The sequence below is a fragment of the Engystomops pustulosus genome, chromosome 10, assembly GCF_040894005.1.
Source record: "Engystomops pustulosus chromosome 10, aEngPut4.maternal, whole genome shotgun sequence".
NCBI classification, from domain to species: Eukaryota; Metazoa; Chordata; class Amphibia; order Anura; family Leptodactylidae; genus Engystomops; species Engystomops pustulosus.
In genome coordinates this window covers 20,796,960-20,824,545 of record NC_092420.1, presented here as the reverse complement: position 1 = coordinate 20,824,545, position 27,586 = coordinate 20,796,960, and the positions used below count along the sequence as shown (strand labels likewise).

The window sequence follows — 27,586 nt, the reverse complement described above, 5'->3', positions numbered from 1 at the left end:
CTCCTGTAATCTCAAGGCAGAAGAAGAGGTTTCAAATCCCAGTGGGAGTGGGAAAGTGCAGAGAGAGAGACAGTTTAACAGTCTGTGAAACTGCAGTACAGAGATGCTCTGGTAACACCCCACTGGGGTACATTAGTTCTGGTACATTAGCATCATTTTAAAAGTTGATTTAAGAAGGAAGGAGGCCATGGATAACAAACATAAGAAGATTATCACAGTCACGGTGTCTGGATTTATGAGTAAGTGTCCCTGGTTTTTCATTGTGGATTTTGATTTTAGATTTCATTTAAAGGAAAAACACAAAAAATTTGAAATACTTACCTCTGCTCCTCTTCATCTTGATCCCAGCACTGTCCTTCGCTAGTCTTGACAAATCACCTGGAAAAAATGAAGTTATAATTAGCAGCACAGAGCTCAGGGACAAGATATCCGGAGCTCTGGGCTGCTCATTATGCACCTCCTTCCACCATGCGAGGTGACATCACATGAGAGGCGTGAATAATTAGCAGCTCCAAGCTGCTAATTATAAGTATCTTTTCCAGGTCATCCCAGCGTGTCACTAGCGTGGACTAACGACAGACTGCGCTGGGATCAAGATGAAGAGGAGCAGCAGTGAGTATGTGTGAGTATTTGAGTGGTTGATTTCCTTTAATTAAAACTACACATATTTGAGTTTTAGTCATGTCAATATAGCAAATTATTATAATCTTACCTCTGCCGAAGATCTGGCGCTAGTTTTCCTCCCGGTGACTGGAGGAGGTCCTGACACTTTAGATCCAAAAGCTATGTGGGATTTATCTCCCTTCCTAATGTCTCGAGCGCTACCTTGTCCCCTGTTTGTGAGCAGATCTGTCAGAATAAAAATATTATCTTGTTACTAAATCACAAAACAGAAAATTACACAAAAACATATTTATACATAAACCATTGTAAATAACAGCACATTTTTATTACTATTTTAGTGAATGTAAGAAAATCAAGTAAATATCAAATATCAAAGCAACGGGACAACCAGCTATGTGAAGGTAATAGACAAAGCTTACAGCAAAAAATGGAAAGTACTAATTTGTTTGTGTTTTATCCTTACATGAAAACTATCATCACTTTCCATCATGATAAACCAGGGACACTTACTCATAAATCCAAACACTGTGACTGCAGGAATCTTCTTATATTTGTTATCCATGACCTCCTTTCTACTAAAATCAACTTTTATAATTATGCTAATGAACCTAAAGGCCTATTTGAAGGCGATTTGAACCCAGGACCCCAGCGCCGCAAGGCAGAAGTGCTACCCACTCAGCCACCTTGCCGCCCATGTGTATGTCCGCTAAAGGAATCTGCACCGCTGCGTTTACAGTCACCAAATTTTGCACAGCCGCTCTCTGTGACTGTGAACGTCATAGACTAGGGTTTGAGTCGAAATTTTCACCCTGCACTTCCCAAAATACAGTTATTAACCACCATATATACACAGGAGCCATTGTCTGCTATTACTGCAGCAGTTAGAAGCAGAGCCGTGATTGGTTGCAGGTCATTAATATGAGCTCTAAGCTTTGATCGGTTACTATAGGCAATGAGTATAAGACGCTTATGTGTGAGGTAAGATGGATACCGAGAGACAGACAGAGAATGACAGACATAGGCAGACAGACACAGACAGACAGAGAGAGACAGTCATACAGAGACAGAGAGGCATAGAGACAAACAAAGCGAGATAGACAGACAGACAGAGAGAGATATAAAATATTTTTTGTTAACCCATTATATTTTGTTATAGCTAAGAGCAATTATTCACTATGCAGGGCAATGCTGGGGGCTACAGCTAAGATACAAAAAAAAACCCTTTTGTTTCTGCAGAGAAGCTTTCTGCGCAGGTTTTACAACAAATTTTCAGTAGCAAGTAAGAGAAAAAGAGAAGAAATAAATTACTCGCAAATTTTACGAAATGCTGAAAACACAAGGACAGCGCATTTTGGCTAAACATATTTAAGTGTAATGTTCCGGTTGTGATTTGCAAGAGAAAGTTATGACCTGATTCTTTATCTGGATCTTCACCTTGTATTTTGTAAGTGCAGTCGCTGTATGAATGTTCTGTCTGCCCCCTGGTAAAGAATGGGGAATAACCTAGAACTAGACAGATGGATAGAAATAACCTTGTAGGATATTGTTTATATTGTTGGGGAAGGTAAACTGTGATCACAACTTGTACTTTTAGATATGAAAATAGACACAGCTCTGCAATCATTCACCTTACACTCCATTACTATCCCTTCAGCTTTGTTACATGCCGTACACTAACCACAAAGAGAAAAAATCCTTACTACAATTGTGATATATAGCAACGTGCAATGTTTTTTCTCTTCCTTTAAAGCTGGATTTTTTTTTAAAGGGCCGGTGTGCCGTATGCCTAGTGATCCACAACTATAATAATAATAATACACAGATTACGCAACTTGTCAAAATGGTCCCTGTCTCCATGGGGCTCATAATCTATTCAACCTACCAGTATGTTTTGGAGAAAACCGGAGGACCCGGAGGAAACCCACACAAACACAGAGAGAACATACAAACTCTTTGCAGATGTTGACCTGGGTGGGATTTGAACCCAGGACCCCAGTGCTGCAAGTGCTGTAGTGCTAACCACTGAGCCACCGTGCCGCCCTACTATTCTTTATAGTAGGTACAAAATTCAGAACTTCAGGCCAGTGACAGTGACTACTCTGGTATATGTTTTATATATTCTATGTAGCTAGTAGAGATAAGCGGACCTCAAGTTTCCCTTGGGGTTCGGGTGCATCCCGTGTGACCCGGACATATTGTCGGATTTGCAGTCGAACAGCCAATCCAGCATGGGGAAATATCAAGAGTCATAAAATGTCACTCTAAGGCTACATTCACACTGACGTATGGAGGACGTATATACGGCCGACGCATATACGGCCGATATACACACGTGCGGCACCGTACCGCTCCGTACCCGGAAAAAGATAGGACCTCTCCTATCTTTCTCCGTAGTACGGCGCCATGCGCCATTAATTCCTATGGAGAGGGGCGGGGGTGAGCTGCGCTCACCTCCTCCTCCTCTCCCCGTACACTGCCATGGCCCGCTACGGTACGGTACGGGCGGGCAACGGCAGTGTGAATATAGCCTAACTCTACCAATAATTTGGCAGAGGTCTTTAGAGGGGTTGTCCACTTTCAGCAAATAATTGATGAGCTTGTGTAATGAAAAGTTCTATCATTTTCTAATATACTTTCTGTATCAATTTGTCATGGTTTTCTAGATCTCGTCATGTGATGTCACACAGGTGCACGGCTCGTTATATCCTCGGTCATGTGATGTCACACAGGTGCACGGCTCGTTATATCCCTGGTTGTGTGATGACACACAGGTGCACGGCTCGTTATATCCCTGGTCATGTGATGTCACACAGGTGCACGGCTCGTTATATGCCTAGTCATGTGATGTCACACATGTGCACGGCTCATTATATCCCTGGTCATGTGATGTCACACAGATGCACGGCTCATTATATCCCTGGTCATGTGATGCCACACATTTGCATGGCTTGTAATATCCCTGGTCATGTGATGTCACAGGTGCACAGCTCGTTATGTCCCTGGTCATGTGATGTCAAACAGGTGTACGGCTCGTTATATCCCCGATCATGTGATGTCACACATGTGCATGGCTCGTTATATCCCTGCTCATGTGATGTCACACAGGTGCACAGCTCGTTATATCCCTGGTCATGTGATGTCAAACAGGTGTATGGCTCGTTATATCCCTGGTCATGTGATGTCAAACAGGTGTACGGCTCGTTATATCCCTAGTCATGTGATGTCACACAGGTGCACAGCTCGTTATATCCCTGGTCATGTGATGTCACAGGTGCACAGCTCGTTATGTCCCTGGTCATGTGATGTCAAACAGGTGTACGGCTCGTTATATCCCCGATCATGTGATGTCACACATGTGCATGGCTCGTTATATCCCTGCTCATGTGATGTCACACAGGTGCACAGCTCGTTATATCCCTGGTCATGTGATGTCAAACAGGTGTACGGCTCGTTATATCCCTGGTCATGTGATGTCAAACAGGTGTACGGCTCGTTATATCCCTAGTCATGTGATGTCACACAGGTGCACAGCTCGTTATATCCCTGGTCATGTGATGTCACAGGTGCACAGCTCGTTATGTCCCTGGTCATGTGATGTCAAACAGGTGTATGGCTCGTTATGTGAATAGTAAAGAAGTTTGTATGCAGCTCACCCACTCGTCACGCTTCTTAGGAACGATTCACATCGGGAGGTTACATTCAAACACGTATGGCTGGCACGTGTGGGAGTGCAATCGCGTTCTGCCGCTTGGACTGCGGACGAAATTCTTGAACTTCAAAAAGGTGAGAAGACGCGGCACATCCTTTTTAAAATGTTGAAATTTTATTGAAGATTCTTTAAAACATCACGGGTGGTAGTGAAATCGCCTACGCGTTTCGAGCACGTCCGTGCTCTTAGTCATGGCAAGAGCACGGAGGTGCTCGAAACGCGTAGGCGATTTCACTACCACCCGTGATGTTTTAAAGAATCTTCAATAAAATTTCAACATTTTAAAAAGGATGTGCCGCGTCTTCTCACCTTTTTGAAGTATGGCTCGTTATATCCGTTGTTATGTTATGTCACACAAGTGCATAGCTCGTTATATCACGCAGCTCTGCTTACTGACATAACGAGCTGTGCACCTTTGTGACATTACATAACAAGGGATATAAAAAGCTGTACACCTGTGTGACATCACATGAACAGGGACATAGCAAGCCGTGCACCTGTGTGACATCACATGACTAGGCATATAACGAGCCGTGCACCTGTGTAACATCACATGACCAGGGATATAATGAGCCGTGCAGCTGTGTGACATCACATGATAAGGGATTGGTTTTTATCCGCAGGAAGTAAACAATTAAGCTTCCTATAGAGTAACAGCAAGCAGAGATCTGGAAAACTGTGAGGAATTGATACAGAAAGAATATTGGAGAATTGCATCACTTTTCTTAACATAAACAACATCAATTATTTGTTGAAAGTGGAATTCCCCTCTAATCATATGTTATATTTCCTACAATATCAAGGAAGCTCTTTGCATAAATCTAGTAAATAAAATTTTTGTTAAAAACTTTTCAAACCAAAATCCCTCTTCCCTATACACAGCACACACAGCTCCATTGCCTGTATTATGGGGTATTGTCATGTCACTTGCACATAGGAGAAGAATAGAATATCAGAATTTGGCAATTATTAACAACCCGGCCCTGAGATGTGAATCTGTCACCTTTTCCTTTCCACGGGTGACACAGTAACAAATAGACACTGGATTAGAAGACGTCGTTGTAGGTTAAGTGTTTCATTAACATAGAGGGAAGTTGTGATGCAAGGAGCCCCCGCTAGAAAAGCTTTGAGGAGAGCCGGAGGAGGTACACCCTGAGGAGCTCTCTGTAAATTTAATTAGTCTATTGTGCTCTATGTGGGCTTGTCATTATTGCTACTTAATAAATAATAATAATTATTTATTTATATAGCGCACACAAATTGCGCAGCGCTTCCCAAATCAGTCCCTGTCCCCAATGGGGCTCACAATCAGAATGTTTTTGGAGTGTTGGAGGAAACCAGAGGAAACCCACGCAAACACGGAGAGAACATACAAACTCTTTGCAGATGTTGACCCTGGGACTTGAACTCAGGTCCCCAGCGCTGCAAGGCTGTAATGCTAACCACTGAGCCACCGTGCCGCCCTTATGCTTTTTTATCTAATGTCCAATATTTTTGCCTCTTCGGGACTACCGTTATAGTGACCGTGGGTGTCCCAGTGATAATTAGTAACTTGAGAGCAGTTTGGATTTGTGACACTCTGGTACTACTTTGGCTTATTTGTACCTTGTCTGAAGTAGTCATTCATTCAGATACATCCACCACTAAGTTGATGCCGGTTCAGCTCGAAATCAGAGCTGGGCCAGCATGAGTATACACCGGGTGTCAGCTGTACGCGTCAGATCAGCCATTTTACTTTTGTAACTGCTGTTATACCATGGACTAATAAAGAAATCATGTCTATTCAAGAAACAGAGAGTGTGGACCTCATCCATTTCAAGTCTTGTGTGTCTAGGAAAAGAAAGGCGTTCTTGGAGAGTCTACGCACCTTCGGTTGAGCGTGTTTGTGAATGTGTGTGCACACACCACTAAAAGTTATAACTATATAAAGCACAACATGGCAGATTATAAAAAAAGAGGCTGAGCCTTAATGTACATACTGGCTACGCACTGAAGTGGTTAAAAAGATACATTTTTAGCGGATACTTTCTGAATTATTTTTGCTGATACTTAAAGTTGACCCGGCACCATGTAGTGACAAAGTGGGTCTTGGTATAAGGCGCACTATGCAGTATTGGATATGTAGGCCGTGGGAGGCATGTGTACAGGATACACTCCAATAGGTAGTGTTTACAAATGTATTCACGCCCCTTCTTTTTTTACTCCCCCCATGAAGGCTGGCCTCAAGCGCTGCAGATAACCGGTGACGTCACCCGGCTGTCTGCTAATCTCCTGCATGCGCGGGTGCTACCTTCCTGGCGCTTGTGGCCAGCCTTCATGGGCGGTGTAAAAAGAAGGGGCGTGAATAACAGAGCCAGAAGGCGCTCACCTAGCCGAGAAGTGAGCGCCTCCGGCATATTTACATAAAGTTAATAACTCAATATTTCGAAACATGCCAGCAGGAGACCCCCATCACCCCTAAGGTAACAAGCATCCGTTTGGGGACAGTCTACTACTCCTTTGTGTGATAGTAGATTGTCCTTTAAGTAGTAACATTCCTCTAGGCACTCTCTGGAAAGTGCACTCTGGTAGACTTTGTAGGAGACAAATACAACAACTACACTCACCGGCCACTTTATTAGGTACACCTGTCCAACTGCTCGTTAACACTTAATTTCTAATCAGCAAATCACATGGCGGCAACTCAGTGCATTTAGGCATGTAGACATGGTCAAGACAATTTCCTGCAGTTCAAACCGAGCATCAGTATGGGGAAGAAAGGTGATTTGAGGCCTTTGAACGTGGCATGGTTGTTGGTGCCAGAAGGGCTGGTCTGTATATTTCAGAAACTGCTGATCTACTGGGATTTTCACGCACAACCATCTCTAGGGTTTACAGAGAATGGTCCGAAAAAGAAAAAACATCCAGTAAGCGGCAGTTCTGTGGGCGGAAATGCCTTGTTGATGCCAGAGGTCAGAGGAGAATGGGCAGACTGGTTCGAGCTGATAGAAAGGCAACAGTGACTCAAATCGCCACCCGTTACAACCAAGGTAGGCAGAAGAGCATCTCTGAACGCACAGTACGTCGAACTTTGAGGCAGATGGGCTACAGCAGCAGAAGACCACACCGGGTGCCACTCCTTTCAGCTAAGAACAGGAAACTGAGGCTACAATTTGCACAAGCTCATCGAAATTGGACAGTAGAAGATTGGAAAAACATTGCCTGGTCTGATGAGTCTCGATTTCTGCTGCGACATTCGGGTGGTAGGGTCAGAATTTGGCGTCAACAACATGAAAGCATGGATCCATCCTGCCTTGCATCAACGGTTCAGGCTGGTGGTGGTGGTGTCATGGTGTGGGGAATATTTTCTTGGCACTCTTTGGGCCCCTTGGTACCAATTGAGCATCGTTGCAATGCCACAGCCTACCTGAGTATTGTTGCTGACCATGTCCATCCCTTTATGAGCACAATGTACCCTGTAACATCTGATGGCTACTTTCAGCAGGATAATGCGCCATGTCATAAAGCTGGAATCATCTCAGACTGGTTTCTTGAACATGACAATGAGGTCACTGTACTCAAATGGCCTCCACAGTCACCAGATCTCAATCCAATAGAGCATCTTTGGGATGTGGTGGAACGGGAGATTCGCATCATGGATGTGCAGCCGACAAATCTGCGGCAACTGTGTGATGCCATCATGTCAATATGGACCAAAATCTCTGAGGAATGCTTCCAGCACCTTGTTGTATCTATGCCACGAAGAATTGAGGCAGTTCTGAAGGCAAAAGGGGTCCAACCCGTTACTAGCATGGTGTACCTAATAAAGTGGCCGGTGAGTGTATATTACTGATAGATACTTTGTTGATTTTTCTGGACTGTGCTGCTTTTTGGTGGTGCCTCTTTACTCTGACCGGTCTTGGCACCAGAAAGAATCTGTAATTGTTTTGTTTCGCTTTTGGTGGCAATTTTGGATTGGCCTCAAAGCGAGAGTCAAAAAATTCTATATGTCCTTTGGACCAAATACATTATTATAAGGCCTTTACACCACTCTCCTGACACTTGCACTACAACATCATTCATTTCTCGGGATCCATGTGAATATTGTCATACACAAACCTCAGTTTCTTTACTTCTTATGAAAGTGACAGCTGTCACATGTTGTCTCATGTAAAGTAAACAGACTGCAAGCGACAGACGCCATTTACTACATAGAAAAAGAGACACCCTTCTGCTTCGAGAGGTATCTCTTTATCTCTCTCTCTCTCTAAACTCGGGAAACTTGAAGTGTTTTCAAGTGAATACCAAAACTTCTTTAATTAAAACGATGATCCTGAATCTCTAACATTACTGGGAAGGAAATAAATACATTTCTGGGCTTTTAATTTTAAAGTAAATGACTGGTTTTGAGGCAAACTCAGCGGAGCAATAGACGTCGTCATTAGTGACTTGAACTCATCTATTAAATAACAAGACCTGACTCTGTTCAATTAGAGGCAGGAATATGAAACGCTGCAAATCTTACCTGATCAAGGAGCCGCCGGAACAGCATGGGGACTGGAAATCAGAGCGAGGGTAACATTATTATTCACATTACAGAAATGATTTACTACAAATGGGAAGCTCCAGTGCGGGTGAAGCCTTGGGATCGGAGCAGGAAGGTTTTTACAATCTTGTTTTTTAACTTATGTAAATATGCACAATATAGTTTACCCACAATGCAATTTTAGGACTGGGTTTTTATAAAACAGTATCAGCCTTAGGGTGCTATTAGGCTTCCTGGAGGTCATGCTTGATGTTAAGGAGGCTTACCTTGCCTTTGGGATATTTCCAAGAACCCCCCCAGTGGAGCATCAGTGGCTGTAAGTTTATTTTAATAACATCTAATTGAAGAAAAATTTATGTATGGCAGATTAATTAAATTGAATGTGAATGCCCAGACGAGAATACAACTTTAAAGTCCTGGAAGGTAGATTTCTCATGAACAATTAGGAGTACATGACCATCCGTTTATGGGCAGGAATGGCAGCTGATGGGGTAAAAGCCATTCCGTAACCATTTATTTTACACTTTTAATAGATGTATATTAGTAAGTTAGCAAATATCCTGCCCCTCCACTATAACTAACAATTTGAAGTGAAGTGGACAGCTCCTTTAAAAGTAAAAAAAAAACGTAGATTGAATACAAGTGTGAACCAGAATATTGTGGTTATTGCCTTTAATGGAGTGATATAAGTGACTCTTGCGGAAGCTGGTAACATGAAAAATTCCTTGAAATCCTGCGACGCTTTCTAAACGCACGGTACGGTGAAGCGATCGCTATATTCTCAGAGTCATAAATAAAGCAGAGCGATGGCTTTTGTGCTCCTTCATGTGTGTTACAATGAGAAGTAAAGGTGACAGGTGCGCTTTAAGCCGAGGGAGAGAGTCCTCTGGCTGTGACTCCGAGCATCTTGTATTTATAACATGTCATGTGATAGTTCTGTAGACCAAGCGCATATATTCAATCACGCTGACAACAGCCGGCACAGCGAGTCTGTCCTGACAGGCAATATACTTCATCTCCGGTACCCACACCCTGTCTGTAAAATCTCTCCTTTATCACAACGCAGGCTGCCAGCACAAGCCGTTATACTGATATATAGCACTTGCCAACTCAATATCTTGCCGCAAGAAAACAAGTGACAAAACCCGAGAGTTAAAAGTAGATTTCGGTTTATGCTGAGTTTTCTATCAACATGTCTGCAATCCCTGGCCGCAGAGTATCGGGTAACACTGACGGTCCCAATGAGGGCGCAGGATTACTTTATGGTTCCAAACCTTATATTTAACCCCTTGTCTCTTTTGTGCAATAAAAAAAAGGTCTTCATTTCACCAAATCCTGACAGTAATAACTTTTTCCTACTTTGCTGTATGGACCTGTGTAAGGTGTTTGTTTTTTTTCAACATGAGTTAACCCTTTTGAACACTTTTTACATTTTTTTAATTAAAATATAACATTTTTATATGTTGTGAAATTGGTGAAAAAGTGACGATTTGGAAAGTTTTACTGCCGGGAATAACATTTTATATTTTGATATTGTACTATAACCCTAGGGCAGTGATGGCGAACCTTTTAGAGGCCGAGTGCCCAAACTTCAACCCAAAACCCCGCTTATTTATCGCTTGGTGCCAACCAAAAATTAAAGCAGTAACTTATTGCTTCCTGTTCAACAACTTTCAATCATATTGGCCTCCTGAGGACAGCAACACAGTAGAAAGATGTAAAATTTTCATCATTTTAGCTTCTTTCCAGTTTCCCTCTGGGGCCAGCAGGAGCTCCTCCAAAAATAATCCGACCCTGTCTAATTCTCCCTCTTCCTACAGTCTCAAGTATCAAAGTAAGTATCAAAATATGACTGAAAGCAGCATCTTTTAAGTTGCTTGGAACTGCAGGAAGATTCTTTGAGTCTTGTCTAGTGTCCTGGGGCGATGGCCCGGGTGCCCACAAAAAGGGCTCTGAGTGCCGCTTCTGGCACCCGTGCCATAGGTTCGCCACCACTGCCCTAGGGGGTCTGATCACTCCTAAAATGCAACGCTACACTTATCCATTATATGGTGAATTTCTAGTGATCTGTTACAGTGTGCCACTAGCACACTGTTACAGATCAGCAGGAGTGACAGGTCCTGGAGTCTCATTTAAACTCCAGGCTGTCATGGGAACAGGATGTTGCTCCCAACCACGATCAGGGTGCCCAGGACTTTGCATTTAAAGGGTTAACAATCGGTGCCAGCACTGACCAAGGGTATTACCTGTGAGTGTATGTAGCAAACATCTCCACTGTATGCAGCGCTCTTCATACAGACTTAACGGCCAGGTGACATAGCAAGCCTCATAATATTAATACAAGTAAAACAGGAAGTTTACATAGAGTGTTGAGTATTCTGATTGCTCCATTGACTTGACCCTCATTCATTGGCTGATTGGAAAGTATTTTACTGTACAGCACACATACCAACCAATACATCCATTACCCAACTGTAGAGTACATTTACATAAGCTACACCAGGACTATACAACAAAAATAAAACAAGTATGCAACAAGGATATGTAAGAGTGTGTGAATACGCCTTACAAATATATCCAACCACTACGTGTAAGTTCTCAGTGGCATCAAAGACAATAGAATCTCCATCAATATGGAATATAGTGGAAATAAGTATTTCCAGTAGAAACATACAAAATCATTGTCATAATGGAGTCTGGATTCACAAACGTACCTGTCTCTGTTGATAGCACAAGTCTTCCATCTTCTCGGACTTCGGTGTTGCGTAATTTAGCAAAATCTAGAACTTGTGTGACCTGCTCCACATCAGTGGTAATTTGGCAACTTCGAGGTATTGTATCAGTGGGTTCGCAGTCTGATAAAGCTGATTCATATATATCTGTAACACAAATCACCATAAATATATTTGTTCTCATACAACCCCTTTAAATCAATAAAATATACCCCTCAAGGCTGAGGAAGTAACCAGTAATGGCTGAATGGACTTGCTGACATACTTTATGTAGAAGCCGCATGTCCTACTGACGCAGATTTTGTGTAGTAAGAACATGCAGCGAGAAGTAAGCGTTGGTTATAGGTTGGATGACCTACTAAACAGCACATTTTATGGCACCCAAAGAATCATACATTCTCCTACCACCTCCATATTGGTATAGCTACCTTTCTATGGGGGATTTATCACAGCTTGTACGCTTGAAAACAGGAATAGAAGCCACAATTTAGATGCAATTCCCAGAGGGGGCAGAGCCGGGCCATGCAGTGGGTTGGCACGGAACCGTTCATAAATAAGCTAGGGCACTATTCTACATGAGGTGTGACTTAGCGTAGAAGAGCCCTGCCAATGCAGGGCACCTTAGCTGCCTACCCGGATTTATCAGGGGACCAGATCCTCTGGATAGATCTGGTATGTGCCAAGGGGCGGGGCCACCTTTATAATCTTGTATACTATGTCTGTGGATCAAGCTTTGAATGTCAAGATAGCCAAGACTTATACTGCCCCATCCAATACATTCTTTTTGATTATTCAGGTTAGACATAATCAAAGGGGTTTCAGGCTAAAAAATATTAATGACTTATCCCAAGCTCACATTAGATTGACAGGGATCCAATAATAATTACCCAACCAGATCAGCTGTTCTCATGGAATAGGAAGCAGACAGCTCCATTCTCTGTGTAGTGGCTGAACCCAATAACTGCAGCATATCGCAGTTTCAAATGAATGGGAGCAGATCTGCAGTACCTGGCCTGATCACTGCACAGGAAATGGAGCTATCTGCTTCCTGTTCCATACTGTGATCTTTAAAAGCCAATTTCTTTGGGGGCGCTCAGTGTTGGACCCCCACTAATCAGATATAAGAAACACGTTTTTTAGTCAATTTAAGCAAGTAAATTTTAGTTGAGCACAATTCTACCCTCTACCTCTAAAATTTATGTTTTTTATTTTTTAAAAAGGTTAAGACTTCATCTATATTGTATATGCATGATACATTAATTACATATTATACATGAGAAAAACATATAGCACCTGCACATCACATCTTCGACAACAATTATGTAAATCACCTACATTCACATCGTGACAATAAGAAAAATAAGTGTAAAAAGTCTTTAAAAAAAAAAAATCAGCCATTAAAAAATCAGGATTCGAGCCGCGTTCAAGTTGTTTGCCTGGAATATAAATAGGGGGCTGTGCGGCTCACGTCTGCAGATGTCCTAAGTCCTCCGTTTCTTTAAAATTACCATGTGCGGTTTGTAATCATAAAAAGTACCGTATGTCATAGATTTCCACATTAATTGACAGCCATGTGCAGGGAAGAGGTGATAAATAGCGCAGCAGTTTTCTATTATGTCTCTGGCACATCTTTTTATTTTTAAATCTGTCACAAATCTTTAATCTTCCGCGGAAGATACAAATGGTATTTCATATCTTGCAAAACTTTCGATTTTTCACCCGTTTTCGTCTTGTGTCAACTTTTTTTTGACTTTTCTTTTTTTTTTTTAACCAAATATATATATACTTTTTTTTTTTTTCATTTCAGTTTCGACTTTCCTCACAAACTGTATAATTTATTTAGTCTTTCCCTCTAAGCAGGATGGTGCTAAGCGCTCGACACATTAACTCAAAATGGAATGTATAAAGTAATTAAGATATTTGCATAACCTCTTTATGGGCGTCATAAATCAAACATTACCATTGTTCTAGAAACAAAAAGTACACAATAAAAACAAACCCGACGCTCGTTTCATTTGCTTCCGCTCAAAGCTTTTACGGAAAGTAAAGAGGTTTGATAAGCTTATTATTCTAATGAGGAGGGAAAGGCGCTTTTCTCACTTTTTGGTTTAATAGCTCATATCTTAAAAAAATACCAAAAAAATGGAAAAGCATATTTCCAGCGACACCTTTTTTTATCACACGGAACTAATTATATCCTACTGTATTCTTACTAATGATTTTGCTTGGAAATTCAAATTGAGAAGAAATAATAAAGGGACAGTGTCACTAGATTTTACCCCATTAAAGGAAACCTTCCACCACGGATCTACCTATTAAGGTAGATCCGATGGCAGGTTCCTCTAATGTATAGTAGTATAAACTTTTTTAGGGCTAGGGCCCATATAAATTTTAATTCCCCCAATATTCAAATTTCCTTAAGAGGCTACTGGGGCGTGGAGTAGCCAGAGCTGAGGTTACACGGCACGGCTACTCCACGCCCCAGTAGCCTCCTACCCTGACATGTTCAGAGAGCAGCTACCGGTCCACGAATCTGGATTCTGCGCATGCGCAGAAAACAGACTGCCGTCTGCGCAGTCTCGGAGTTACTGTGCATGCCCTCCTAGATTATAACCATCATTTTAAAAGGTTGATTTGAGAAGGACGGAGGCCATGGATAGAAGATTTCCACAGTCATAGTGCCTGGATCTATGAGTTAGTGCCCTGGTATAACATGCTAGATTTGGATGGTAGTTTTTCTTTAACGATAACGCGACATTTAAATTAACCAACCAAAATAAATACTCCATTGCCCTTATCCTTAGATGGTTCATCTCGATAGCTATAATGTTAGAACATCAGTTTGTAAACTTATATGCAACTCACCTGATGTGAGTTCAATTATATTAATAGTGTCCTGTATATTAAATTTTACTTGCATTGCCCTGCCTCCTGACAGGTCTGACTGCTAGGATATGTTGGTGTGAAGAACATTGAGAGAGAGAGAGCTCTGTTACATCATGGGGCCCTTCATGTCCAGGGTGATGTCATCTAAGGTCCTTTACTCAGTCTACTACCCCATGTGTGTATCTGATCACATGAAATCCCAGCAGCCTCCATGGAGGCATGGGGAGGAGTAGATGTTCATGGAGATGTTTCATGTGATCAGATACATACATGGGGTAGACGTTGCAAATGTAAAGATCTCAGATAACATCACCCTGTACACCTGACATTAAGTGCTGAATGTTGAGAAGAGGTATGGGACAAGGGGAGGAGTACATGGGAGGCGCCGTCTGAGCAAGACACACTCCCTCTGATGCTAGGCAATATAACATAAAGTTGATTTATAGGTATGTAAAGGAAACCATTTTTAGCTAAAAGAAGGGTGTCATTTAGTCAATAGGGCTCTGTGGGAACCTGTCACTAGCTGTATTTATTATTATGTGGTGACAGGTTCCCTTTAAGGAACTACTCTACGTACATCTTTTCAATATTCTTAGCGTGAAAAATCTCTTTAGTTAACTATTACCAAGTTTTCATTCTCTGACGTTCAAGGGTGGACTTTCACATTAAGACTTTTAGATTTGCCCGGTTGGAAGCAATCGGTTCGCCGAAATGGCTCTTTTTTTTTCACGATTCATTGCCTTCACAGCTCATAATTAAGAAGAAATGTATTTAAATATTCCATTCAAGTCCAAAGATTATCGGCGACCAGCGTCATTACAGTAATCTGTGATCTCTACAAACTGGACTGGGAGGAGAAAACGGTGTTATGTATCGGAGGGGAAGTTAAAACAAATGTTATTAATTCATGCGCCGTCATTATATTTAATTGTTTGGAGGGGTTTATTAAATAAAAAGGTATAGCGCTTATATTTTTAAGCCTCTCGGCATCAGACGCGGCGATAGCTATCTGGGTTTCTTGGAAGATCGGATTTGTGGATTTAATGAAGCGTGGCTGGAGCTGTAATTTTGTTGGGAAAGTTATCCTGCTTCTTATAATTACACAAAAAAAACAAGAATTAAAAAATACATGTATCTTGCGTAATACAAGAATTAATTTTTTAAAATGTTCTTGCAGGTCCATTAAGTGCGAAATACAAATTGGCTCCCATAAAATAGCTAATATTATCATGCACTCTATGGACTCAGAGGGACATTTTCTGAGATGGAAAATGTTGCCTGAAAATTGGTTAATTTTATAAAATTAAGTGAACTAAGCCAAAGTCCAGAGCTAAAAACAGCTGAAATCGTAATTCTGCAGGCTTCAGAGCTGAAATTTCCCAGCACCCCTTACTGACTCAATTTGCTGACTATATAAAGCAGCAGACGGTGTTAGTAATTGTCGCTGGAGAGATTTGGAATCATACCATTGTGTAGGTTGTTAGTAGCAGCAGGACTGTGAAAATCGATTAATATTTCCAAATTGCAGCTTCTGTAAGTGCACTGGCTGAGTGTCCTCACAAAGTTGTGCTCTTACTTCTATGCACTATTCTAAGTAAAAGATGTAGCTGGGACCTTGTTGGATTTAGCTTTACTTTGGTTGAGTTGCTGTAGAGCAGTTCATATAACAGAACAAGGAGCACTGCATGAGAATACACCCCAAAGTAGCTACGATTCTGGAATAACATTTTTTCATAGTTCTCATTCTAGTAACAACACACAAAGGTATCTTCAGGGCAAATAACACTCTGAGTAGTTTCACAGTCAATAGGAGTAAGCACAGACACAAGCCGACACCTGGGACCGGACCGCAATGCACAATAGTCTTGCTTTGGCGTGGCACCACCAGGTCATTCCACAGGCGCGACTTGTCCGTGGTGGCAGCCAAAGTACAGGTCGAGGAACAGAATCAGCAGGCAATCTCATAGTCGGGGACAGACAGATGGTCAAGGCAGGCGGCAAGGATGTGTGGTCAGGGACGGAGCAAGAGGTCATGGCTGGCAGTGAAGGAGCAAAGTTAAGAACAGGTCCGGGTCACAACAGGAAATCAAAACACAAGCTTGAGGCACAGGGAACAGCTTTCTCATCGGCAATAGCAGGGAAATCCAGCAGGGAATGCTGGGAGAGGCCGGCTTTTATCAGTTTCCTGGAAATGGCCAGCACCAGTTAGCGGTGCATTGGCCCTTAAAATCCTTGAGTGCCAGCACGTGCCCTAGGAAGCATGGATGCGCGCGATGGACAGCCGGAGCAGGAATGCAAACAGGTAAGGCACAGAGCCGGGGGCTGCAGGGAGGCACTGGTGTGCCCGCGATCCGGGGTGTGGATCCCGGGTGCCCCCACACACCGAGGGGCATGGGTGCGTCTGCAACAACCTGCTGCTCCATCAGTTAGAGGGGTTGGCCACTTTACCTCATGTGTTTTGTAATGTGTCTAAGGATAATAAAGGGGTTTGCCCATGAAAGAAAGTTCTCACATTATAATCCCCTAGTGATGTTTACATAATACAGATTATTTTTAACCCCCTTAATTTACAATTTTACTCAGTTTTATTGCTGTTTTAACTCCTATCATTCGGGGATGGTGAATGTAAGATTCCAAAGTGTAGGCGGGGACTCTCTTACCAGACACTTCATGATTCCTCTAGTGCTATGAGACGCTGTGTGCTGACAATGTGCTTAGAATATTAGGGTCCAGGGTTCATCTACACTTGTAATAATTATAAATACTATCACAAGGTCCTGGCAGGGCTTTTGTTCATGGACAGTTAGAGATCACATGACTCTCCATCTGGAGCCATTTTATGGACAGGAATGTCCGGCTGATGAGGTAAAAGACAGGAGGCTTCACTTTACTTATCAAGAAAGCAGAGAAGAACTAGTAATAGATGTATATTGGTACATTACCTGATATCCTGCCCCCCACACACACTTACACACACATTACAAAAACATGGGGTAAAGTGGCCAACTTCTTTAATGGGGAGAACAACTGTTCTTAGGACAACCCCTGAACTTGGGCCAAACACTCCAAGTGAGTATTGAGGTAAAACCAATAATATGTGTAAAATAAGGTCACACATTAAGATTCTTGAAGCAGTATTTGAAGTCTTATGTTACTTCTCTTTTTTTCCGCTTTTGGATTTGTCTGTAAAAACTATTATAACCTGAATATGTGACTGGTGGCTAATTATTTATACATAAATCACATATAACACAAAATTCCCACACGTAAGTCAACATAAACGTGTCATAGATTAAGTGTGAATTAATTGATATATTTGTCACTACAGGGATTACATCTCCCGGGGTCTATTTTGGTAGATGTGTCTCTAGATGGGTTGGGTGACATATTATATAGATGACATGTTTACACCTTTGTCACGGTATGTTTTATACACTTTTTCTATTTTACAATTAATGGGAGACATGTATGAATTGTCGTTCCTATGAACCGGAGCAGGGTTTACCGGCCAGTCAGAGAATCTTCCAGAAAAATCTGACCAAAGCCTAACCTCGCAATGCCCTTTGGACCTTACTCTGTGGACTTTATGAACATATGGTCTAGACTACACCTTAACCCCAAACCTCTAAGATCCAATTTAAAAATTTGGAATTGCTATAAAGTCCATGCATGAGAATCATTAGAATATCTAAATTGGGTGATGTACAGACGATCAACAAAAAACATTCTCACAAACCTTGATCCACGGTGTCCTGGGGCTTGAGCTTCATGGTGTAAATCTTCCTCAGCCTACAGTTGGCCGAAACGGTGATTCCATCCAGTGACTGGAAAACTGCACTTTTAAAGATCCCACTTGTAAAGGCGACAAGGTCAATACAGAGGTTACACCACTACGAGAGGAAAGACACAACTTACTGTACATGGTGGAGCATATAAGTGAACGCCTTTAGCGATCGACCTGTATTAGTCACTTTTTTCATTTTTTTTAAATATCTTTTTCACTTTTTTTATTGATCATTTTCATTTTTGATTCTGTATGCAAAAAACTGCTATTTTGTTAAATGTTGCATATGTGGGGCATATGTTGGAATAGCCCACTGGAGTACCAGAGGATCCTGCTGTGGGCCCAGGCTCTTAACAGGAATATAACAAGCAAAAAAAGATGGTGGTGGGGGCACCTTGGGATCATGATGCCAGTTGACTATAGAGGTAGGTTATATACTTTGCACTACTTAAAAGGGTTTGCCCATGAAAGAAAGTCCTCAAATTAAATCCCGTAATGATGTTTAGACGATAAAGATTATTTTATTGCTGCTTTGGTTGTATTATTCCCTAGGTGTGTGGGCGGGCACGAGCTGAGCAGACACTTCATGATTCCTATGTGCTATGAGATGATGTGTGCTGACAATGTGCTTAGATTATCAGGGTACCGGTTTATATACACTGTCATTTAGCTTTTGAACATTGTACTAGTATCTGACACATAGTAAGAGAGATGAGACAGATCAGAGTCATGAGATGGATATAAGACACAATGACACACTCAACACTGCTACTTCACGGATAAAACACACAGTCAACACTGCTATGCCCCTCTTTCCTCGGATTTAAAGCTTATCTTGTCAGCAGAGCTAATACAGTCTCCTCTACTTGCTGCTGGTGGACAGGAAGTGCCTTTGACTATAGTGCTCTCTGCATCCCCCTTGCAGTACAAGAGTACCCAGAGGAATCTGCCTGACAATAGTCAGGAGTTTATGGTTGTATCCAGGGACAACCAAAATTGTAAACATCAAGACCGATAGAGACATGTTGGCATTATATCTGTGAAATGCTGTGTCCTGCTTATCGGCAACGCCAGCCGAATATATATAAAACTCAGCCATTGCTGTCATCGAACGGCTGTCGGCACACGGCATGGCCGCATCATGGAGTGTCGGCTGTGATTGCACAATATATGCAATGCTGACTGCTACTCTTACAGGGGATACAACTTCTTATTTGGTAAAAGGTCGGATATGTTACAACCAACTTTCCCAACATTAATTTTAAAAAAATTGGCATATACAGAAAGGGGCTGGGGAGAGGATTATGGGGGGCATATTTGGTAAGGGTCTTTTGGGGTCCTCTTTAAGGTAGTGGGTATAAAAAAAATATTAAGTGCACTCACATTAATGCTGAAACACAGATATACCTTGGGGCTCCTGCGCACTGAGCTGTGAATATGACTGCACTCAGGGAGGCTCATGACTACAGTGGCCATAATGTTAAAATCCATTTGTTGGCGCAACGGATTATTTGTCGGCGCATTGTTGATTTCTGAGAAAATCATAGGATTTTTTGTGCGCCTTATGGCCTGAAAAAAATGGTAATAAAAATAAATTAGAGAATGTGTTATTTTGTTATCCTGAGTATATTTAAGAATCTTGTCTTCGTGGGAATACCCCTTTAAATAACTCATTTACAAGCGTCTCTTCCAACAACCTTTTTGATAAATGCTAAGAAAACATATTTTAAAAGTTTTTCAAACTCTTCCAAAATGAGGAGTAAGACACACTGGACAGTTTTGGTGTTGGAAACTAGGACATATTTTGGCACATTTTGCTCAGTAAATCCCTAGCAATGTATCAGTTTTTCTTGGAGTTCCCCTTTAAAAATATCTGTAGTTGATGGAGTCTCACTCCCTGTCTGGGATACACAGACAAACACACAGAAGTGCAGCCGTTCTGAAGTCTAATGAAGATTTAAGCCAATTAATCACTTTTTCCGGAGTAATTGATCAAACTTTTTTATTCATATTTTGCATGAATGATTTATTTATTCTCCGATGGAGACCGCGTAATTGAACTACATATTCAGATACAATTTAATTTATTGTTCATTAAAGTGTACTTTTGTTTTTACACATTGGTACCGGGGTGACACTAGACCCAACTAATTTAAATTACATTCAGGCAAAAATAGATTTATTCCTTTTTATTTCAAATTAATAACTACCTCCGCGGTACAACTTTATGAATAATAATTTTATCAGCATATTTTTTTCCCCTCCGCTCCGGCACAGACTGCGTATAAGCAGAAAACTCGAATTTTTTTCTTCAAACTTATTTAGGAGACAAATGTTTGGAACATAAGTGTTGCCATCTCGAAAATAGTTTGAAAGAATTTGCATTTAATTAGTTTGCTCTGAAAAAGTTTTCGTGGAAATATTTCTTTAAATTAAGTCTTTCTGAATTTCTTTTTTCTCACGGAAGAGAACAGCTAAAAAGAGCGAATGTGTGGGATGCACTCAAGTCTGGTGACTAAAGGCAATTAGTTTCCGGGATGCTTATATAATGGATGTTGTAGGCTCTTTCTCTTAGGCCCCTTACACATTAGTGAGTGTCCACATTAGTGTAGAGTCCCCAGGGGACTGGGAGAAGGAGACAGAATTTGGAGACTACTAGCCTCTTTTTGATAGATGTTAAAGTGGTTTACCCATTAGTAAAGTTTACACCATAAAGCTAATTTTTAACCATCTTCCTTTACAATTTTACTCAGTTTTATTGCTGTTTTAGCCTATCACTCAGTGGTGGTCAGGGTTATGTACCATAGTGTGGAAGGGGACTCTCTAAGCAGACACTTCATGATCCCTCAAGTGCAGTGAGATGCTGTGTGGTGACAGTGGGGGTCATTTACTATGGGCCTGATTCGCGTTTTACTGACGTTTTACCCGAATATTTCCGATTTGCGCCGATTGTACCTGAATTGCCCTGGGATTTTGGCGGGGGGGGGGGGGGGCGTGGCCGAATGAAAACCCGACATATTCGGAAAAACCGCCGCATTTAAAAACCAAAAATGTGTCGCTTGGGAAGCGCTTACCTTCACCTGGTCCAGCTCGGTGTATTCCTGCGCGTTCAGATGATTTTCAGCGCAGAAGCTCCATCTGGTGGACGGCGGAGGAACTACCTTCATAAATCCCGTCCGGACCCGAATCCTGTGCAGAGAACGCGCCGCTGGATCGCGAATGGGCCGGGTAAGTGAATCTGCCCCAGTGTGCTTAGATTATCAGGGTACAGGTTTATATACACTTTCATTTAGCTTTTGAACATTTACTAGTATCTGACACATGGAAAAGAAGAGATAAGACGGATCAGAGATGAAGATGATGAGATCCATGAGATGGATATAAAACACAATGGGGCTCAATAACTAAGGGTCCGAATCACGCATTTTCGTCGGGTTTCCTTAAATTTTCCGATTTGCACCGAAAACCCGACGGATTCGGAAAGACTGTGGAATTTGAAAAAAAATTAGTGTCGCAAGAATAGCACTCACATACATCGAGACGGAGAAGGTGAACTCCGGCGGACTTCAGCGCAGCAGCAACACCTAGTGGACATTGAGCGCACGACCTTAGTGAATCCCGGCAGAACCCGAATCAGCGGCGGAGAACGCCCCACTGGATTGCGACTGGACCGGGTAAGTAAATCTGCTCCAATGACAAACTCCAGCACTGCTACATCTGAGCTATAACAAACACTGTCAGCACTGCTACATCTGAGCTATAACAAACACTGTCAGCACTGCTACATCTGAGCTATAACAAACACTGTCAGCACTGCTACATCTGAGCTATAACAAACACTGTCAGCACTGCTACATCTGAGCTATAACAAACACTGTCAGCACTGCTACATCTGAGCTATAACAAACACTGTCAGCACTGCTACATCTGAGCTATAACAAACACTGTCAGCACTGCTACATCTGAGCTATAACAAACACTGTCAGCACTGCTACATCTGAGCTATAACAAACACTGTCAGCACTGCTACATCTGAGCTATAACAAACACTGTCAGCACTGCTACATCTGAGCTATCAGCAGAATCAGCTCTGCTAAACCTTCTTCCCCTGCTATAAGGATCTTATTTTATCTGTGTATGCTCTGTTTTTTTGTGTTTATGTTTTTTATATGTGTCTGTTTTACTGGGGGTTTTTTTGTGATGAATTTCATGTGATTTATTGTAGTAATAAAGATGAAACTATTTCTATGATTTCTATGGATTATTGGATCTCTTTGATGTAATATAGGTCAATTATGGGTATTAAGCTTATGGTATTAGGGGTCCTCTAGATTTTGAGTAGGAGATGTTGGCTAATTATACACATTGGGACTTATCTACCCAGGGTCCTGCATACTCACTTTCGTTGGGTTCCCTGACTTTTCGGGGAACCCGGCAAGGAAGTTTGACGCACGCGATCGAATTGTGTCGCAATCGCGCCGGCTTTCATGTGACACAAATCAGGGGGCGGGTCGTCGGATGCTCCGACGGATTCAGACTACGTGCGGGATTTAACATTTAAATGTGTGTAGCTAGCCATGCACTTACATACACCAGGAGGAAGAAGGTGAACTCCGGTGGACCTGATCGGGGAAGCAACACATGCAGGAAATCGGGCGCACGATCTTCATGAATCGCGGCAGAGTTCATCCTCGTCGGACAGTTCGGATTGGGGATCGTGCAGGGACCGGGTAAGTAAATGTGCCCCATTATTCCTGCAATTGTTTGTTTTTTGGTGTGTGTGTCTGTGTGTGTCTGTGTGTGAGCTTGTCTGGTAATGGAGGGGTGAGGGGCAGAGCTCACACTGAATCCTGCAGACAGGAGAAGCTATTCATGAGAAGAATCTGTCATGCCCGACCACGGTCGGATCCCGGGGCAACCAAAATTGTATACACGAGGATTGATAGATAGAGTTGGAATTATATCTGTGAAATGCTGTATTTTTGTTAATAACAGTGAATTAGAGAATGTGTTATTTTGCTATCCTGAGTACATTTAAGAATCTTGTCTTAGTGGGAATACCCCTGTAATAGAGTATGGCGCTCAGAATCACTTCATCTGGTGGGAACAAGGACTCCCACAAAATATTGCAAGTATGAAATCTATGAGAGAGGTGCGGGATCTACCATATATTTTTAATTCTGTCTTTACTTTATCTCAAATTTCCCTAATATATTTTCATTAATATTTGGACCTCTGCCTTTACACCATTCCCCAACGGTAGAATAAGAGCTCGGACTTACGACTCTCCGCCTGATGATGGAGAGCGGGATTTTTGCATGTAGCGGCGTTGCGGATAATTCCTTGTGGACGGTCGATAAATATAATCTTCTTTTAATATTTGCCAAATCGGTTATTCTGGAAGAGAAATATTGCGCAGATTACAGCGGACATAATAAATTGCATTCCGATAACATCATGTAAAACCGTTGCATATTCCTATAAAATTCAGTGTCAGGTGCTGCGGCGGCACATTTGGAAATATGACATTTTATAAGATAAGTAATGAGATTTTTTTTTTTTTCCCTTCTAACTTAGGTGAAACAAAGCCTGATATCACAGATCACTTTACATGCTAATTTATTTCTGCACTTTGTACTGTATTTTAAAATCCCTTCGTTCTGCGAAAGAATTCAATTTGTGTGAAGTGAGAAAAGCTTCAGACTTTAATAATCATGGATGTTCCAAGCCTTCATCTCATATTATCATGGGAGCTATTGCAAACCTTTAAATACCGTCAAGTCCAGTCTTTCTTTACTCAACTCTATCTCCGGGCTTTAGGTTTTATGGAACGTTCCTCTAAGATTGCTGACATTTCATAAAATGTGGCTAAACATCAACAATCTCTTATCGGCTATTCAGATTTTAGCTAGATTATTAACCATTATTATCTGCAGTGAATTTTCATTGGCTGCGGCGATGAGCGGTGAATTTACAGGTGCGGATTCGAGGCTGGAGATGTGAAATGATAAATTGTGACTCCAGGATCTTGACTGCTGTCAAGTCTGGTCAGGATTGTAGAATTGGTGCTGTGGCATAGTCACTGTTTTAATAAGACCATTTGAGAGGGGGATAACTTTAGGTGATAACTGATCGCAGGTGTGAACCCTTTAAATGCGCCACTTTCCTTATGATGGTCACTCCCATCACCTCATAAAACTTATGGCGACAACATTTAAAGGGTCAACAATTGCGATTGATGACGCTAGTGGTGGGAAAAAATCATCAGCCTGCAACCAGGTTTTCTGGTTCAGGTTCCGCTCATTAGCAGTAATGAGAACTACAGTAGTAGGCAAAAAGAGATGGGGGAAGATTAATGAGTAGTGTCTAAGAGCAGAACTGTTCTAGTTGCCCATGGAAACCAATCAGAGATCAGCTTTCATATTCCCACAGAGGTATCTAAAATTAAAGCTAAGCTCTGATCGGTTTCCATGAGCAAATAGAACAGTTAGACACTTCTGATAAATTTCCCCCATGGGCTTGGTGACTGCATTGCAGCCAGGCTCGGACCTGCCCACAGGTGAACAGGTGGATCCACCGTTGGGCCCCCAGGTCCTTCATAAGTAGTGCTGGACAAGGTACCCTTTCTGTAATTTATACATATATTTAGCACAGAGCATCTCAGCTATGTATTTATATGATTATATTAATAGATTATGAAGCAAACTTATAGCTGTAGTATCCTCTTTTTATAGAGGCTTAATAATAATAATAATAACTTTATTATCCCAAAGGGAACTTAAAGTGTCACATCCGCAAATACACAGTACAACCAAAAAAGGCAAAAAAAAATAAGACGTACAAACAACCACATGCACAATAAGAAACACAAGTTACACATAATTGGAATATACATATAGGTACTGTATATACAGTAAAGCCTTCTTAAATATCTTAAAAATGTTATAGCTCTCAGAATATGGCGACACATAGGTAAATGCAGTTTCCTTATAATGGAGTTTTTCTTTTCTAAAGTAGTAAAACATGTAGTACTAAAACAATACTAACAAACTGTATATGTTTGGTGTCTCTTTAAAAGTACTAACCTATAAAATAATTTTAGCATGTTTATCATGTAAAAGTTTTTAAAAAGTGGCAAAACAGCTGTTTTATTCTGCCCCATGTCAGGAAAGAGTTAATAGATTTGAATCCTCATGCTATTTTTACCCCATTTGAAAAAACTAATCTTACCACAAAAAAACAAGCCCCTATATGCCCATTTCAATTAAAAATCCAAAAACTTAAGTCTTTTGGAATTTGAGCAGGGGAAAGGGTAATAGAGTTCTGTGTCCTGAAGGCCATTTAGGTTGTGTCCTTAAAGAGGACCTGTCACCAGATTATGACCACCCTGAGTAACAATGCTTGCTGATAAGGGGTTACAAGTGCTCCCCATATCACCTAAAATTAGGTGCCAGTGGGGCCCTGTACCTTAATTACAGACGTTTTTCTCAAGAGAAAATTAGCTTTTCTGACTCATGTCTAGTATTTGTGACTCTTCTCACTCCCAGAGTGGCATTAAACCATGCCCCATTATTCTGACTGACAGCTCTGTGTCTCTTCAAATCCCTGATCTGCCTCCTTGTCTGATAATATTCAACTACAGACATATAATGATCTATGTACAGATGGGAAATATTGGGGCAGAGTAACTTACCCGGTCCATTCGCGATCCAGCGGCGCGTTCTCTGCGCTGGATTTGGGTCCGGCCGTGATTTATTAAGGCAGTTCCTCCGACGTCCACCAGGTGGCGCTGCTGCGCTGAAGTTCCCTGGAACGCACTGGAATACACCGAGCCGGGCTGAGTGAAGGTAAGTGCAATTTTCGCGACACATTATATTTTTTAAATTCGGCGGTTTTTCCGAATCCGTCGGGTTTTCATTCGGCCACGCCCCCCGATTTCCGTCATGCCAGCGCCGATGCGCCACAATCCGATCGCGTGCGCCAAAATCCCGGGGCAATTCAGGAAATCGTCGCAAATCGGAAATATTCGGGTAACACGTCGGGAAACCGCGAATCGGGCCCTTTGTAAATGACCCCCATTGTGTCAATTTTTTTTTACACAGTGCCTTGTGTTACATTCATGACATGTGACTAGAATGACATCATCACAGGTCCTTTAGCCTTCTACCAATAGCAAACTGTACTCCATGTATGTGGTTACATGAAATCACAGCTGCCTCCATGGAGGCTGTTGTGATTTTATGTGGTCAGGTACATGCATGGGGTACAGTTTGAATGAAATGAACTATGACCAGTAAAGGGGCATAAGGCATGGGGAGGATTAGATATATAAGATAAAAGGTGAATTATGTGGATGTAAGCTAAACAATTTTTAGCTAAAAGAAGGGGGTCAGTTAGTTAATAGGGCTCTATAGGAACCTGTCACTGGCTGTATGGTGTTAAATAAGCTACTATCCGGGTTAAAATATTCTACTATTTTGTGTAGGTAGCCCCAATATGCAGGGGCATAAACGGGGAAAGGGGGCAACAGGTGTGTGTCAATGGGAGAGTCTTAAGGGGTTTTCACACAAACTAAAACTAGGCCCCATCCACGCGGTGGGACTGCACCTTAGTTGGGTTAAATACAGGGCTCAGGCAGAAATATTAAACTATTGTCAGCACCTGTCCAGCAAACGTGCAACCACAACCAGGCTTGGCGCTAGCTGTCAGACTAGGTAAGTGGTGGCGAACTCACCCTGCGACGTCCCTGCGGGCTAAGGCCCTGCCTAAAGCAGATAAACCGCCCTGGTAAGGGCAAACCCACTATCAGAAACCTAACTGACGGTCCCTGAGAGACCCTACTAGATGACAAGGAAGACAGGTAGCCGGAATACAGGAATAGACCAGTGTTCCCACTGGTGCACAGAATACTAACACACGTCTGAGAAAGGGAAAGCAGGACACTAGGAGGTAAACGATACTGAGGGACAAACAGCAGATACAGGCAGACAAGCAGAGACAAACAAACCGACAGACAAACAAACTTGGGCAAAACCAAGATGGCTGCAAAGGTACAGAATTGGATACAAAACACAGAATACCAAACAAGATAGCAAGAGCACTAGATACACAGGTAGGACTTGAAATAACCAGTAAGGTATGATGGGAATAGGCAGGTATATAAGGCAGTTCCCAGACACGCCTCCAGCAGCACACTGGGGAAACTGTCCATCAGGCTAGTAACCCTTGCTGGGCCGGGCTGAAGTGCAAGTAGCAGGGTGTGGCTCAGTTAATCCAAACACAAACACTAAGCCACAGTTCACACACAAATAAACGCCATCTATTCT

At 42.0% G+C, this 27,586-nt stretch overlaps 1 protein-coding gene across 5 annotated transcripts in view; it reads right to left on the bottom strand.

Moving 5' to 3' along the window:
- The window catches only part of CFAP20DC (CFAP20 domain containing), a 236,681-nt gene that overhangs the window by 130,485 nt on the left and 78,610 nt on the right, over nt 1–27,586 (bottom strand). For 3 of the 5 annotated variants that reach the window (XM_072126665.1, XM_072126663.1, XM_072126667.1), the window contains 5 exons: nt 23,543–23,657; nt 19,644–19,829; nt 18,213–18,366; nt 11,573–11,737; nt 713–849 (listed from right to left, as the gene is read on the bottom strand). In XM_072126665.1, the coding sequence (XP_071982766.1) occupies nt 713–849; nt 11,573–11,737; nt 18,213–18,366; nt 19,644–19,829; nt 23,543–23,657 (757 nt within the window). The remainder of the gene's footprint in view (nt 1–712; nt 850–11,572; nt 11,738–18,212; nt 18,367–19,643; nt 19,830–23,542; nt 23,658–27,586) is intronic. The other 2 variants (XM_072126664.1, XM_072126666.1) reach the window with 2 other exon arrangements.